The sequence below is a fragment of the Somniosus microcephalus genome, chromosome 8, assembly GCF_052327205.1.
Source record: "Somniosus microcephalus isolate GS21.2 chromosome 8, FLI_Smic_1.0, whole genome shotgun sequence".
In the NCBI taxonomy this organism is placed as follows: Eukaryota; Metazoa; Chordata; class Chondrichthyes; order Squaliformes; family Somniosidae; genus Somniosus; species Somniosus microcephalus.
In genome coordinates, this window is record NC_140994.1 from 35,104,007 (window position 1) to 35,118,516 (window position 14,510).

Sequence of the window (14,510 nt, forward strand, 5' to 3'; positions counted from 1 at the left end):
AGAAATTTCTCCTCATCTCAGTCTTTAATGGCCGACCCCTTATTCTGAGACTGTGACCCCTAGTTCCCCAGGGAAACATCCTCCCAGCGTCTACCCTGTCGAGCCCTGTAAGAATGTTATATGTTTCAATGAGATCACCTTTCACTCTTCTAAACTCTAGAGAATATAGGCCTCGTCTACTCAATCTCTCCTCATAGGACACCCCACTCATCCCAGGAATCAGTCTGGTGAACCTTCGTTGTACTCACTCTAAGGTAAGTATATCCTTCCTTGGGTAAGAAGACCAAAACTGTACACAATACTCCGGGTGTGGTCTCGCCAAAGCCCTGTATAATTGCAGTAAGACTTCTTTACTCTTTTACTCCAATCCTTTTGTAATGAAGGCTAGCATACCATTTGTTTTCCTAATTGTTTGCTGTACCTGCATGTTAACTTTCAGTGATTCGTGTACAAGGACACCCAGGTCCCTCTGAATACCAACATTTCCTAGTCTCTCACCATTTAAAGAAATATTCTGTTTTTCTATTTTTCCTACCAAAGTGGATAACTTCAGATTTCTCCACATTATACTCCATCTGCCATGTTCTTGCCCACTCAGTTAAAATATCTATATCACTTTGCAGCCTCTTTGCATACTCCTCACAACTCACTTTCCCACCTAGCTTTGTATCGTCCGCAAACTTGGATACATTGCACTCGGTCCCTTCATCTAAGTCATTAATATAGATTGTAAATAGCTGAGGCCCAAGCAGTGATCCTTGCGGCACCCCACTAGTTACAGCCTGCCAACCCGAAAATGACCCGTTTACTCTTGCAGTCTGTTTTCTGTCCGTTAACCAATTCTCAATCCATGCTAATATATTACCCCCAATCCCATGAGCCCTAATTTTGTGTAATTTTCTTTTTGATTTGTTTCCTGTGAGTATACTTGTAGAAATGCTAGAAATGTATTAATATTCCCTGCTCTCCATCTTCACTTTCTATTTTACCTTTCCTGGTTAGCTTCTTATCCTTGATTTTAAGTTCATCTAGGTCTATCTTTAAGAGAATGTGATGGATGGATCAGGATAACAGTGTTTATATGCACGAGAAATAAAGTCGCGATCCAGAACTACTAATTAGAATGGTGGGACATGATGTTGCATCTTTGACGGAAACATGCCTTCATCCAGGGCGAGATTGAAAACTAAATATTCCTGTCTATAAAATGTTCAGAGAAGAATTAAAGGGGGATGGGGTAGCCTCATTATTTAAGGATATAATTGCAGCTATGGAAATGGAATCGCTTCTTGATGGTAATTCTCAGGAGGAGTCTGTCTTAGTTGAGAAATAATAGGGGATCTGTTGCCATATTTGGGAGTACATTATAGATCACTGGATAAAAGAATGCGGATTTCGGGAGGACGTAGGTTAGCAGAGTAGACAGGTAGGTAGCAGATACAGCGAGATGTGAAGTGGTGCATTTTAGATGAAAAAAGAATAGTGAAAGGTAGTCTGCCATAAATTGTAAGATGCTTAACAGTGGAATAATAGACAAATAGGATTCTGGGTTATATTCATGGGACATTGAATATTAAAGCAAGGGAGTGATGTTGAATTTTTTAGTGGTTAGGCACAGTTGGAGCATTGCAAGCAGTTTTGGACGCCCAACTGAGAAGCGACACTTGAAACATGGAAAAGCTACAAGCACCGGTTTACCACAATGATATCGGGAAGGAGCATTTATAGTTACAACAAAAGCCTCGATAAACTGTGGCTTTTTCACTTGAACAAAGGAGGTTAAAGGGTATCTGATAGAGGTTTTCAAATTTATCTAAGGTTTTTAAGAGGGTAAATAGTGAAAGATTGTTTCTGCTGGGCAGTGAATTAGCCGCGAGGGGGCACAGATTCACTAGAAGAACAAAGTGGGCCGAAATATCTTCACACAAAAGGTTATTAGGACAGAATGCTTTACCACAAATGGCTATTGAGACAGACTGTAGCATAATTTAAAAGGGAATTGGATAAATATTTTTAAAAGAATATAAAAGGGGAGGAATGGGAACAAGCCTAGATAGCTCCAGCTGAAGACCTAGCAGCAGCACAGGCATAATGGGCTGAGCAACCACCTCCGTGCTGTAATTTGTGTGATTCCATGAGCACTCAGTTGGTTTGCTTGGTTTCTCTACTACTTAGAAACATAGAAGATAGGAGCAGGAGAAGGCCATTCGGCCCCTCGAGCCTGCTCCGCCATTCAATGAGATCATGGCTGATCATCCAAATTCAGTACCCTGTCCCTGCCTTCGCCCCATATCCCTTGATCCCTTTAGCCTTAAGAAATATATCTAACTCCTTCTTGAATATAGAAACATAAGAAATTTGCATTAGATTGAATTACAATGAATACATTATGAACTAATTTGAAAAATAATCAGCTGGAAGGCATTTGCATTGAGCAGGAATAAAATAACAAAGAAATTGAATATCAGCCAGTTTCCACTGCAAAAATGTAAGTAATTTCAATATAAAAAAATTTGTTTATAAGCATCAGGTTGAGGTGAGATAGGATGTGTGATGTAAAAGAAAGACTTGCATTTTTATAGCGCCTTTCACGACCACCGGACGTCTCAAAGCACTTTACAGCCAATGAAGTACTTTTGGAGTGTAGTCACTGTTCTAATGTTGTAATGTGTATATATATAAAAATTATTATGCATAGGCACACACAAGCAAGCACACACACACACACACACACACACACACTGTCTGTGCATTTCCTATCTACAAAGCTTTGCTTCATGCTGTCACATTTCTGTTATGCTTTCTTGTCGAACTTTCTCCGTACAAACTCCTATATCCACATTTATAATGGAAACTGCCAAGCCTGCAAGAAGACCAGGATAGGACGCGAACCTGTGAACGTCTGATAACAGAGTTAGCGTCTATGGCAGGAGACCGCTTAATGGAAACTGCCGATGTAAACTTGTCATGCAGTAATCACACTCTCCAACTTCGTAACCTGTACTGCAGAGAAGCACCTATGCTCCAACCAACTCAAATTTCTCCTTCAAAATTGTCTTCAGTTTTACTACTACATTATTAAAATATATAAAGATTAGAATAGAATGTATGACTTGATAAATGAGGACTGAATATATTTAATATTAAATATCTACCTCTACTTTATTATTCATCGTAAATCTGCGATACAAGTGCAGTTGTACGATCTCAGTAACTTATGAATACTTTTAGATTTTAACAACTTCTGATAAATGGTTTCCTCTCATTCAACATTGGGTTTCTTTTATGAATAACTAGCTGGGGGGGGGGGGGCGGCGTTGCCAGGGTTTTTTTGGGCCTGGTCGATGTGTGGGCCGGGAGCCTGGGACTGGATTTGGGCTGTCGGCAGTTGGAGAAGCCTAGGCCCAGGGGCCTCGGGTATTTTCCACTGTTTTCTAACCTAAACATTTCTAGCTTTTAATACCTTGAAAGATGAAAGTTAAAGTAGTTGTAAAACATTTTTGGTAAATCTTATTTTTTTTGAAAAAGATACTGACCTCGATTACCATATTTTTAGCTTCAGGCCCGGCTGGTGTGTAATGGCTGACACATCCCTGAGCGGAGAATGATTAGTCCCGCCCACACACACACCGATTGGTCAACCATCAGGTGACTGAACTGTAGGATTGGTCAATCATCACGTCACAGGATTGGTCAACCTTCACGTCACTCAATGCTAATGAGTGGAATTTTGAAGGTTTTTGAAGGTTTTTTGTACACTGCCTGAACAATTTCAAAAAGTAAATACGCTTGAGGTTTCGATAATCATAAGCTTTCTTTTGATATAACACATGTGTAGGTACGCTCTATAACTTTTGATTGTATAGCCAGACAGACAGAAAGACAGACCGTTTTATATATATATATAGATAATCTAGTGAAATATGTGCATCCATATACAATTGATATAACTTAAATCATTTACAGAGTCAACTTTTCAAAATCCACCTGATCTTCATTATTACCATTTGATTATAGCTATTTGTAAATGAAAACTAAAATTAAGACTCCAAAATTGTTTCATGCAACTCAGTATTAATTAATTATATTTCGTATATAGAATATATTTCGATTCTCCCATAGTTTGGTACCTTGTATACCAAAAGTACTGGGGAGCCAAGGGGCTAATGAGAGTGAGGAACTTAAAATAATATCAGTAGAGAAAATTTCTTGAGAAATTAATGGGACTAAAAGCCTACAAATCCCCTGGACCTAATTGTTTACATCCTAGGGTTCTAAAAGAACTGAATGCAGAGATAGTGGGTGTATTAGTTGTGATCTTCCAAAATTCTCTAAATTCTAGAAGGGTCCCAATGGATTGGAAGGTAGCAAATATAACCCCACTGTTCAACTTAGGTGGGAGAGAGAAAACAGGGAACTACAGACCAGATAGCCTGACATCAGTTGTCAGGGAAATTGCTGGAATCCATTATTAAGGAAGTGGTAACAGGACACTTAGAAAATCATAATATGATTAGGCACAGTCAACATGGTTTTATGAAAGGGAAATCGTGTTTAACTAATTTATTAGAGTTTTTTGAGGATGTAACTAGCAGGGTTGATAAAGCGGAACCAGTGGATGTAGTATATTTGGATTTCCAAAAGGCATTTGATAAAGTGCCACATAAAAGGTTGTTACACAAGATAAGGGCACATGGGGTTGGGGGTAATCTATCAGCATGGATAGAGGATTAGTTAGTGGACAGAAAACAGAGAGTTGGGATAAACGTATCATTTTCAGATTGGTAGGCTGTAACTAGTGGGGTGCCGCAAGGATCAGTGCTTGGGCCTCAGCTATTTAAAATCTATATTAATGACTTAGATGAAGGGATCGAGTGCAATGTATCCAAGTTTGCTGCTGATAGGTGGGAAAGTGAGCTGTGAGGAGGATGCAAAGAGCCTGCAAAGGGATATAGACAGTTTAAGTGAGTGGGCAATAAGGTAGCAGCTGGAGTATAATGTGGGGAAATGTGAGGTTATTCACTTTGGGTAGGAAGAGTAGAAAAGCAGAATATTTTTTAAATGGTGAGAAATTATTAAATGTTGGTGTTCAGAGAGATTTAGATGTCCTAGTACAAGAAACAGAGTTAGCATGCAGGTACAGCAAGCAATTAGGAAGGCAAATGGCATGTTGGCCTTTATTGCTAGAGGGTTGGAGTATAAGAGTAAGGAAGTCTTGCTACAATTGTACAGGGCCTTGGTGAGACCACACCTGGAGTACTGTGCACAGTTTTGGTCTCCTCATCTAAGGAAGGATATTGAAGGTGGTGAAACGATGGTTCACTAAATTGATTCCTGGGATGAGAGGGCTGACCTATGAGGAACGATTGTGTAGAATGGGCCTATACTCTCTGGAGTTTAGAAGAATGAGAGGTGATCGCATTGAAACATACAAGATTCTGAGGGGAATTGACAGGGTAGATGCTGAGAGGTTGTTTCCTCTAGCTGACGAGTCTAGAACTAGAGGGCATAGTCTCAAGATAAGGGGTCGACCATTTAAGACTGAGATGAGGAGGAATTTCTTCACACACAACTGAAATTTAAGGCCGTCAACAAATCTGAAACGAGGAGGAGATTTGAACACATACAATATACTAATACTCATCTGCCGTGCAGTGGAAACACATCTTCACTTGCTGGACTATCATTGAGTAGATGCATACGTATCCCCTTCCTATCAACGTTTCAGATGTTTTTCTCCGCTTCCCATCTCCCTAACTTCCCCATTACATGCCAACACAGTACATAAACATAGCAAAAACATTTTCAAAAGAAGTGCACAACACAAAAATTTATAGTTCAGCAGGATGCCTAATCGATTGACGTTAAATCCCTTCATGGTCTCGCCCTTCCCTATCCCTGTAACCTTAATCTGTACACCCCGCTACCTACCCCCAAAACGCTTGTACCCCCTCTGATTCTGGTCTCTTGTGTATCCCTCCTCCCATCGCTCCACCAGTGGCTGCCTTACCTTCAGTCACCTAAGCTGTATGCTCTGGAATTCTGTCCCTAAACTTTTCCACCTCTCTACCTTCCTCTCCTCCTTTAAGCGCCTCCTTAAAACCCACCTCTGTCACCAAGCTTTTGATCACCCTTCCTAATATTTCTTTCTTTGGCTCGGCATACATTTTTTGTCTGATTAAGCAGAAGTTGTTGTTGGATAGTACCAAGAGCCAACCAGGAAAAAGCAGGTCATTAGTGAGCATGGGCACGACATTTCACCATCCCCATCAAGGTTTTTCTCTTCATTAATTGCATGCTTACTCTTTAATAGTTGTGCTGATGATCTCACTGCAAATAGCAGAGGGAATTTTACCCTGCACCTCCTCCCCCCCTCCCCCCCACCCCCCCCCCCCACCCCAAGTCTAAAGAAATAACATTTAAATGACATTAATTATAACAATATACAATGCTTTCCATTCTGCAGAAACGATGTCTTGACCGGTCTGAAGAGCAACAAAAACAACAACAATAAAGGGACCTCTGTTAGTTTGCCCCTGTCACCCATGACCTAAAAGCTCCATTCATATCGCCACCAAGTTGGAATGGTTGCCTTCAATCTTATGACCATTTTTGAGCATTTTGTCTGCGAAATAAGGATTTCCTTCCTAACACACTGGTTAAAATGTGAGGATTGGAAGCTCTCCTCAGAATGGAGATATGCTCCGTTACTAAAACTTCTGCCAGTAAGCCCTATATTACAATTGTGGTAAACCACTGTTTGTATTCCACTGTGTACATGCCTCGGCTGACTCCTCCCACAAGTCCTAGTATAAAGGTGACTGCTCCCCAGCCCTTTGTATTTCTGGACCGGTCGACCACTCGAGGCAGACCTTCATTCTTTTGTTAATAAAAGCCTTTAGTTACTCTCTTAACTCTCAGTCTTTTATGAGTAATTGATAGCGCATCAACAATGTTTGGTTCTTTGTGCAGATCGATTCTGGTGTTATTTAATCGAAAATGCTGATACTTCCCAGTGGCAAACTGAGGCTAGAAATTGTGATTGACCAGTTGAGTGTGGACTGAGTAGAGAAAAATTATATTATCTTTATTTTCAAACCTCTTCTCCTTTCCCCTGAATGCTGATTAAACACAGGACTGAGGTCCTGGCCTTCTGACGGGTCTCTAACCAAATCCAATTGAACATAAAAACAGGCTGTATAAAAGGTGGTGCAATTATCAGGACATTTCTTCCTTTCACCTCTGGGACCTAATTTTGCTACGAGCCAATGAATGGGTTTAATGCCTCCTCTCTCAGCAATGGTCCGATGTAAAATGAGGTTGAAGTATCCTTAACCCAGCTTCTAGTTGGTGCAGGCTCGCAACACAGAATTACTGTTAATTTGGCACAAATTGGCAATCGCACTTCCATATGTCTGAAAGGTGACTGGTGAGAAACGGAAAAATATCACACTGTATAATAGAAGTGCTCAGTAGTTGAGGCTAAGGCACAATGTTGGGGCAAAGTACTAGGAGCTGTATTCAGAAGCTAGTAGTACAATACCTGACCTGAGTGTTTGATGCCGATATTTGGGCCGTGATATTTATGGGGAGGGTGTGGGTGAGGCCAAAAAGGGCCGAAGAACCCAGTCAGGCCGGGACCTCATTAGCATTTTATAGCTCAGTGTCCCACCCGGCACCTGGCCAAAGGGACAGACTGGCCGGCAGGCAGGAGGGAACAGGCCACAGCCAGGGACCCTTGGATGGTCCTCGGCAATCGGGAGGTGGGGGGGGAGAGGGAGAGGCCTGTGATCGGGAGGGAGGAGAGGCCTGTGATCGGGAGGGGGAGGGGGGGAGAGGCCAGTGATCGGGAGGGAGGAGAGGCCTGTGATCGGGAGGGAGGAGAGGCCTGTGATTGGGAAGGGGGAGGGGGGAGAGGCCTGCGATCGGGAGGGAGGAGAGGCCTGTGATCGGGAGGGAGGAGAGGCCTGTGATCGGGAGGGGGGAGAGGCCTGTGATCGGGAGGGGGGAGAGGCCTGTGATCGGGAGGGGGGAGAGGCCTGTGATCGGGAGGGGGGAGAGGCCTGTGATCGGGAAGGGGGAGAGGCCTGTGATCGGGAGGGAGGAGAGGCCTGTGATCGGGAGGGAGGAGAGGCCTGTGATCGGGAGGGGGGAGAGGCCTGTGATCGGGAAGGGGGAGAGGCCTGTGATCGGGAGGGAGGAGAGGCCTGTGATCGGGAGGGGGAGGGGGGAGAGGCCTGTGATCGGGAGGGAGGAGAGGCCTGTGATCGGGAGGGAGGAGAGGCCTGTGATCGGGAGGGAGGAGAGGCCTGTGATCGGGAGGGAGGAGAGGCCTGTGATCGGGAGGGAGGAGAGGCCTGTGATCGGGAGGGAGGAGAGGCCTGTGATCGGGAGGGAGGAGAGGCCTGTGATCGGGAGGGGGGAGAGGCCTGTGATCGGGAGGGAGGAGAGGCCTGTGATCGGGAGGGAGGAGAGGCCTGTGATCGGAAGGGAGGAGAGGCCTGTGATCGGGAGGGAGGAGAGGCCTGTGATCGGGAAGGGGGAGGGGGGAGAGGCCTGCGATCGGGAGGGACGAGAGGCCTGCGATCGGGAGGGGGGAGAGGCCTGCGATCGGGAGGGGGGAGAGGCCACGATCGGGAGGGAGGAGAGGCCTGTGATCGGGAGGGAGGAGAGGCCTGTGATCGGGAGGGAGGAGAGGCCTGTGATCGGGAAGGGGGAGGGGGGAGAGGCCTGTGATCGGGAGGGAGGAGAGGCCTGCGATCGGGAGGGAGGAGAGGCCTGTGATCGGGAGGGAGGAGAGGCCTGTGATCGGGAAGGGGGAGAGGCCTGTGATCGGGAGGGAGGAGAGGCCTGTGATCGGGAGGGGGGAGAGGCCTGTGATCGGGAGGGGGGAGAGGCCTGTGATCGGGAGGGGGGAGAGGCCTGTGATCGGGAGGGAGGAGAGGCCTGTGATCGGGAGGGGGGGGAGAGGCCTGCGATCGGGAGGGGGGGGGAGAGGCCCGCGATCGGGAGGGGGGGGAGGCCTGCGATCGGGAGGGAGGAGAGGCCTGCGATCGGAAGGGAGGAGAGGCCTGCGATCGGGAGGGAGGAGAGGCCTGCGATCGGGAGGGAGGAGAGGCCTGTGATCGGGAGGGAGGAGAGGCCTGCGATCGGGAGGGAGGAGAGGCCTGTGATCGGGAGGGGGGGGGAGAGGCCTGCGATCGGGAGGGAGGAGAGGCCTGCGATCGGGAGGGAGGAGAGGCCTGCGATCGGGAGGGAGGAGAGGCCTGCGATCGGGAGGGGGGAGAGGCCTGCGATCGGGGGGGGGGGGAGAGGCCTGCGATCGTGGGGGAGGAGAGGCCTGCGATCGGGAGGGAGGAGAGGCCTGCGATCGGGAGGGAGGAGAGGCCTGCGATCGGGAGGGAGGAGAGGCCTGCGATCGGGAGGGGGGGGGAGAGGCCTGCGATCGGGAGGGGGGGAGAGGCCTGCGATCGTGGGGGAGGAGAGGCCTGCGATCGGGAGGGAGGAGAGGCCTGCGATCGGGAGGGAGGAGAGGCCTGCGATCGGGAGGAAGGAGAGGCCTGCGATCGGGAGGGGGGAGAGGCCTGCGATCGGGAGGGAGGAGAGGCCTGCGATCGGGAGGAAGGAGAGGCCTGCGATCGGGAGGGAGGAGAGGCCTGCGATCGGGAGGGGGGGAGAGGCCTGCGATCGGGAGGGGGGGAGAGGCCTGCGATCGGGAGGGGGGGAGAGGCCTGCGATCGGGAGGGGGGGGGAGAGGCCTGCGATCGTGGGGGAGGAGAGGCCTGCGATCGGGAGGGAGGAGAGGCCTGCGATCGGGAGGGAGGAGAGGCCTGCGATCGGGAGGAGGGAGGGGGGAGAGGCCTGCGATCGGGAGGGGGGAGAGGCCTGCGATCGGGAGGGGGGAGAGGCCTGCGATCGGGAGGGGGGGAGAGGCCTGCGATCGTGGGGGAGGAGAGGCCTGCGATCGTGAGGGAGGAGAGGCCTGCGATCGTGAGGGAGGAGAGGCCTGCGATCGTGAGGGAGGAGAGGCCTGCGATCGTGAGGGAGGAGAGGCCTGCGATCGTGAGGGGGGAGAGGCCTGCGATCGGGAGGGAGGAGAGGCCTGCGATCGGGAGGGAGGAGAGGCCTGCGATCGGGAGGGAGGAGAGGCCTGCGATCGGGAAGGGGGAGGGGGGGGAGAGGCCTGCGATCGGGAAGGGGGAGGGGGGGAGAGGCCTGTGATCGGGAAGGGGGAGCGGGGGAGAGGTCTGCGATCGCGAGGGGGAGAGGCCCGTGATAAGGAGAGCTGTGGGGAGACCACACGTCTCTTCCTGGCCCTCGAGAAGTGCTGAACGAGGCATTTACTTTGTTGAGCCAGCAGCTCCCACCTCCATTTCGCTGCCGTGTTTCCCCACCCCTGGGAAACCCGTGCAGCTGCAGTAAGTTGCACTGTGGGAGCCCAATTTAAATATGTTAATTAAGTGCCCCACTTCTCTACAGAAGGATACTGGGACACCCCGATATCTGCCACTGTGAAAAAGGCGGTGAACGTCTGCTCAGTGTGTTGAGCTTGCGTTCCTCTATTTAACTTTTTACCACCACCAACCCTCTGTTGTCTATTGTGGGGGTGGGGGTTAATATCAAGGCCATGGTGTCGAAAGAAGTAAAGATTTCCATTTTCAGTTATGACATTGCTTGGCTTGAACATAAAGCTTCAGAAAAAATGTATGTACAAATGATAGAGTTGATTTTCTAGCATTAAACTTGGAAAACCTGTTGCTGTAATTCCCTTCTCCCACCTTCAAATACTGAAGGGGGGAGTTTTAACCCCCAGGCAGAAAGCTGGCGGGCTGCTCACCCAAGAGCAGCAGTTGGGAGGCTTGGTTCATTTAAACAGCTGGGCTTCATTAATGTTGGGCTGGCTGGCTGCCCGCCTGAAACGGGCATCCAGAGGCAACTCACAGGCTTTGGGCCTGTGAAGATTGGGTGGTCCAGAGGCCGGCAGTGAGGTAAGTTCCAAGTTGGGGAGGGTTTTGTGGGTCAGAACGGAGGTGGGGAGCCCAACATGGCAGCAGCCTAAACTCCTACTACTCCTGGCCCTGCAAAAATAAGTTTCTGTCTATCAGGTTTTATTGAATGGAGCGTCCGTGGTGGACACCCCTCTCAGCAGGCCATTAAAATTGAGTTACGGTTCAAATTACATCATAGGACCCCCGGTTTACATTTATTCATAGGCTCCCACCCGAGTCAAGTTCCTCAACTACCCAAAAAAAACTAGCAGCGTTAAAATGGCTGGGGAAAGGATGGTAAGCACCTTTCGGATTTTAACTCCCATTCCACCGGTTTCTGCTGGGCAGACAGAGTTACAATTCCCCCTTTTATTTCTCTACTAGCAGTAATTCATTACTGGCAGCCTGGACATCAGTGGGAAAATGATTGTACTTAATGTGACCCATTACCGGCAGTTAAATCAAATGGAGAAATAGACTATAAAGTCATTACCCACTGGAAAATCCATTGTACTATGCATCGTAAAAAGTAATTAGTGAGGAGTGTGCACTACTGATGTCAGTTGAAAATCATGATTTGTTTTCACTGGTATTTATCGCAGAACACAACTTCAAATATGTTAAGACTTTTTTAAGTCATTAATGAAGGACCGGCTGGTCTATGTAAATAATATTGCTGAATGTTTCTGGGGGCTTTGCAGTATATCATTTATAATATGTGAGGATGGTAAAAAAATTAAAACGTCGTGTTTATTTTTAATGCTTAGCACTGATAGAAATTAATTTGCAGATTTGTGAACATTTCGCTGCAGATTTAGTAAAAGCCCAGTCATGACTCACTTCAAGTGAATTTTTGATGATTATGTTCAAATCCTGTGTGTTTTCAGTCCCCAGGATATATACGAGAAGTCAGCGAAGATATTGTCCAGCAATGTAAAGAAAAACTTGAAATGAATGCGTGCAAAGAACTCTTCTGTAACTGTGTAAAGTAAGTGTAAAAACACAAATCACAGATTTCTCTGTTCTTAAAAGAAACTAATTTAGACTCTCCATTTTACAGAAGCATCAAGCAGTGTTCCCTGTCATTTTTGTTTTTGGTGCACCGTCCCATTCAAAATTTTCGCGCATGCGTGGTTTCTTGCGTTGTGAAGCCGGTGAGCGGCCTGTGCAGGACTTCCCGCTTAACAGGGACGTTGGTATCCAATTACTGCAATTGCTTTCTCATAAGTTGAAACTTTTGATAATCATATTTCTCTTGCTATTTGGTTGTCACTTATAAATATTACCATAAAAGTATCCTTCTGTTTGACATCCGCTGGAATGCTCCAGTAGGCTTCTTTGGTTTATTTATGTTGAATAATGAACCCCCTCCCCCCCAGTACAAACCTAATACAGAAGTACACTCAACTGGTTATTATTTTTGTCTTTCTTTAAACAAAATAAGAAAACTCTTATCAACAGCTCAGGACGTAAAAGCACCTCTTTCTAATCTACATAGTGATAATATTGATAGAGCCTCGATCAATAGGATCTATTGTAACTAGTCCATTTATATAACGTCTTTAGCATAGAGGAGAAACAAGTGCTGAGTAATTGAAGAGTTAAGAGGTGACTGAAAGCATGGCCATAAAGATACCAGCGTTGGAAGGAGGTTTCAGGAGACCGGGAGATTTTTTAAGGAGAGAAGCAGCTAGGCAGAATGCCAAAGGATGGGGCTTAGGTAGCTGCAGATTCTGCCTCCGTGGGCGGAGCAGAGAGAGGGTGACTGTACAGGTGGCCAGAGTCAGAGGAATGAAGAGCACGGGCTGGACATGAATATGGATGTGACAATGGTGGAATGTTGTGGAAGAGGAAGTAAGCGGTCTTCGTGATGGCGAGAGTATAGGGTTTGAAATGCATCTCTGGATCAGATAGGACACCAGCATCTAGCTATACTACAAGATAGATTGCACGGGTTAATAGTAATTTATTATTTGCTCCTTTTCGCCAAAAACAATGATGGAACGATTCCAGTTTATTATTCAAAAACCTATGTTTTTTCTTCTGTGTTTCCAATCAAACAGAAACTCAACAAGAATTTTTAATATCCAGTTTCCTTTTACAACGTTTATTTTGGCACAAATTATATACTTGGCTCCAAATTGTGCCAAATATGATTGTAATGGTATCTGCACAACAGGCTAGCAGGCTGTTGTCATCGTGGGCAATTCTGAAAAGTTTATTTTGAAGTTTCGATGATAAACTTAACTTGAAAATTTTAGCTGTCAGTCTTCGGGCTCCTGTACAGTTGGTGGCTTTTTGAAAATCAGCTGTTAATAGTCATACATGAATAATTTAAGGACAGTTTGGGGTATTGTTATAAAATGCCTACAGATGTTTAACTAAAATACATCTGCCCAATGCGCTCTGTTGGAAGACCTGCTCCATTTATTGTACAATGTTTTGCGATTCACTGTATCCCACTGTGTATATATATGATAAAACACACTGTCGGGTGAACACTAACCAATGTGCATACAAATTAGACATACTATGATCCTTAAGTGTTATCTTTGTCTATGAATATATGTTCTACTGCACTGTAACAGGGAATGGAATTTGCAGCAGATACCTATATACTTCTAAAATCTAATGTAGGAGATGTGATTTATTTTTCATTATTTCATAAAAATATGATAATTCATCTTTATTCCTTTATTTTTCTCGTCACATAAGTGCCTAGTAATTCTGTAAATTATTTAGAAATTTTACGGTCAGGAATTTTTAAAAAAAAATTCATTCATAGGATGTGGGCGTCGCTGGCAAGGCCAGTATTTATTGCCCATCCCTAATTGCCCTTGAGAGGGTGGTGGTGAGCCGCCTTCTTGAACCGCTGCAGTCCTTGTGGTGAAGGTACTCCCACAGTGCTGTTAGGGAGGGAGTTCCAGGATTTTGACCCAATGACGATGAAGGATGGTGTGTAACTTGGAGGGAAACTTGCAGGTGATGGTTTTCTCATGCACCTGCTGCCTTTGTCATTCTAGGGGGAAGAGGTCGCGGGTTTGGGAGGTACTGCCGAAGAAGCCTTGGCGAGTTGCTGCAATGCATCTTGTAGATGGTACACACTGCAGCCTCGGTATGCCAGTCGTGGAGGGAGTGAATATTTAAGGTGGTGGATGGGGTGCTGATCAAGCGGGCTGCTTTGTCCTGGATGGTGTCGAGCTTCTTGAGTGTTGTTGGAGCTGCACTCATCCAGGCAAGTGGAGAGTATTCCATCATACTCCTGACTTGTGCCTTTGTAGATGGTGGAAAGGCTTTGGGGAGTCAGGAGGTGAGACATTCGCCGCAGAATACCCAGCCTCTGACCTGCTCTTGTAGCCACAGTATTTATGTGGCTGGTCCAGCTAAGTTTCTGATCAATGCTGACCCCACAGGATGTTGATGGTGGAGGATTCGGCGATGGTAATGCTGTTGAATGTCAAGGGGTGGTGGTTAGACTCTCACTTGTTGGAGATTGTCATTGCCTGGCACTTGTGTGACGTG

General features: G+C 46.5%; 1 protein-coding gene across 2 annotated transcripts in view; it reads left to right on the top strand.

The window, feature by feature from the left end:
* The window catches only part of LOC147113444 (G protein-coupled receptor kinase 5-like), a 279,468-nt gene that overhangs the window by 213,456 nt on the left and 51,502 nt on the right, over positions 1 to 14,510 (top strand). For both annotated transcript variants that reach the window (XM_085994525.1, XM_085994524.1), the window contains exon 5: positions 11,876 to 11,976. In XM_085994525.1, coding sequence (XP_085850651.1) covers positions 11,876 to 11,976 — 101 coding nt within the window. The remainder of the gene's footprint in view (positions 1 to 11,875; positions 11,977 to 14,510) is intronic.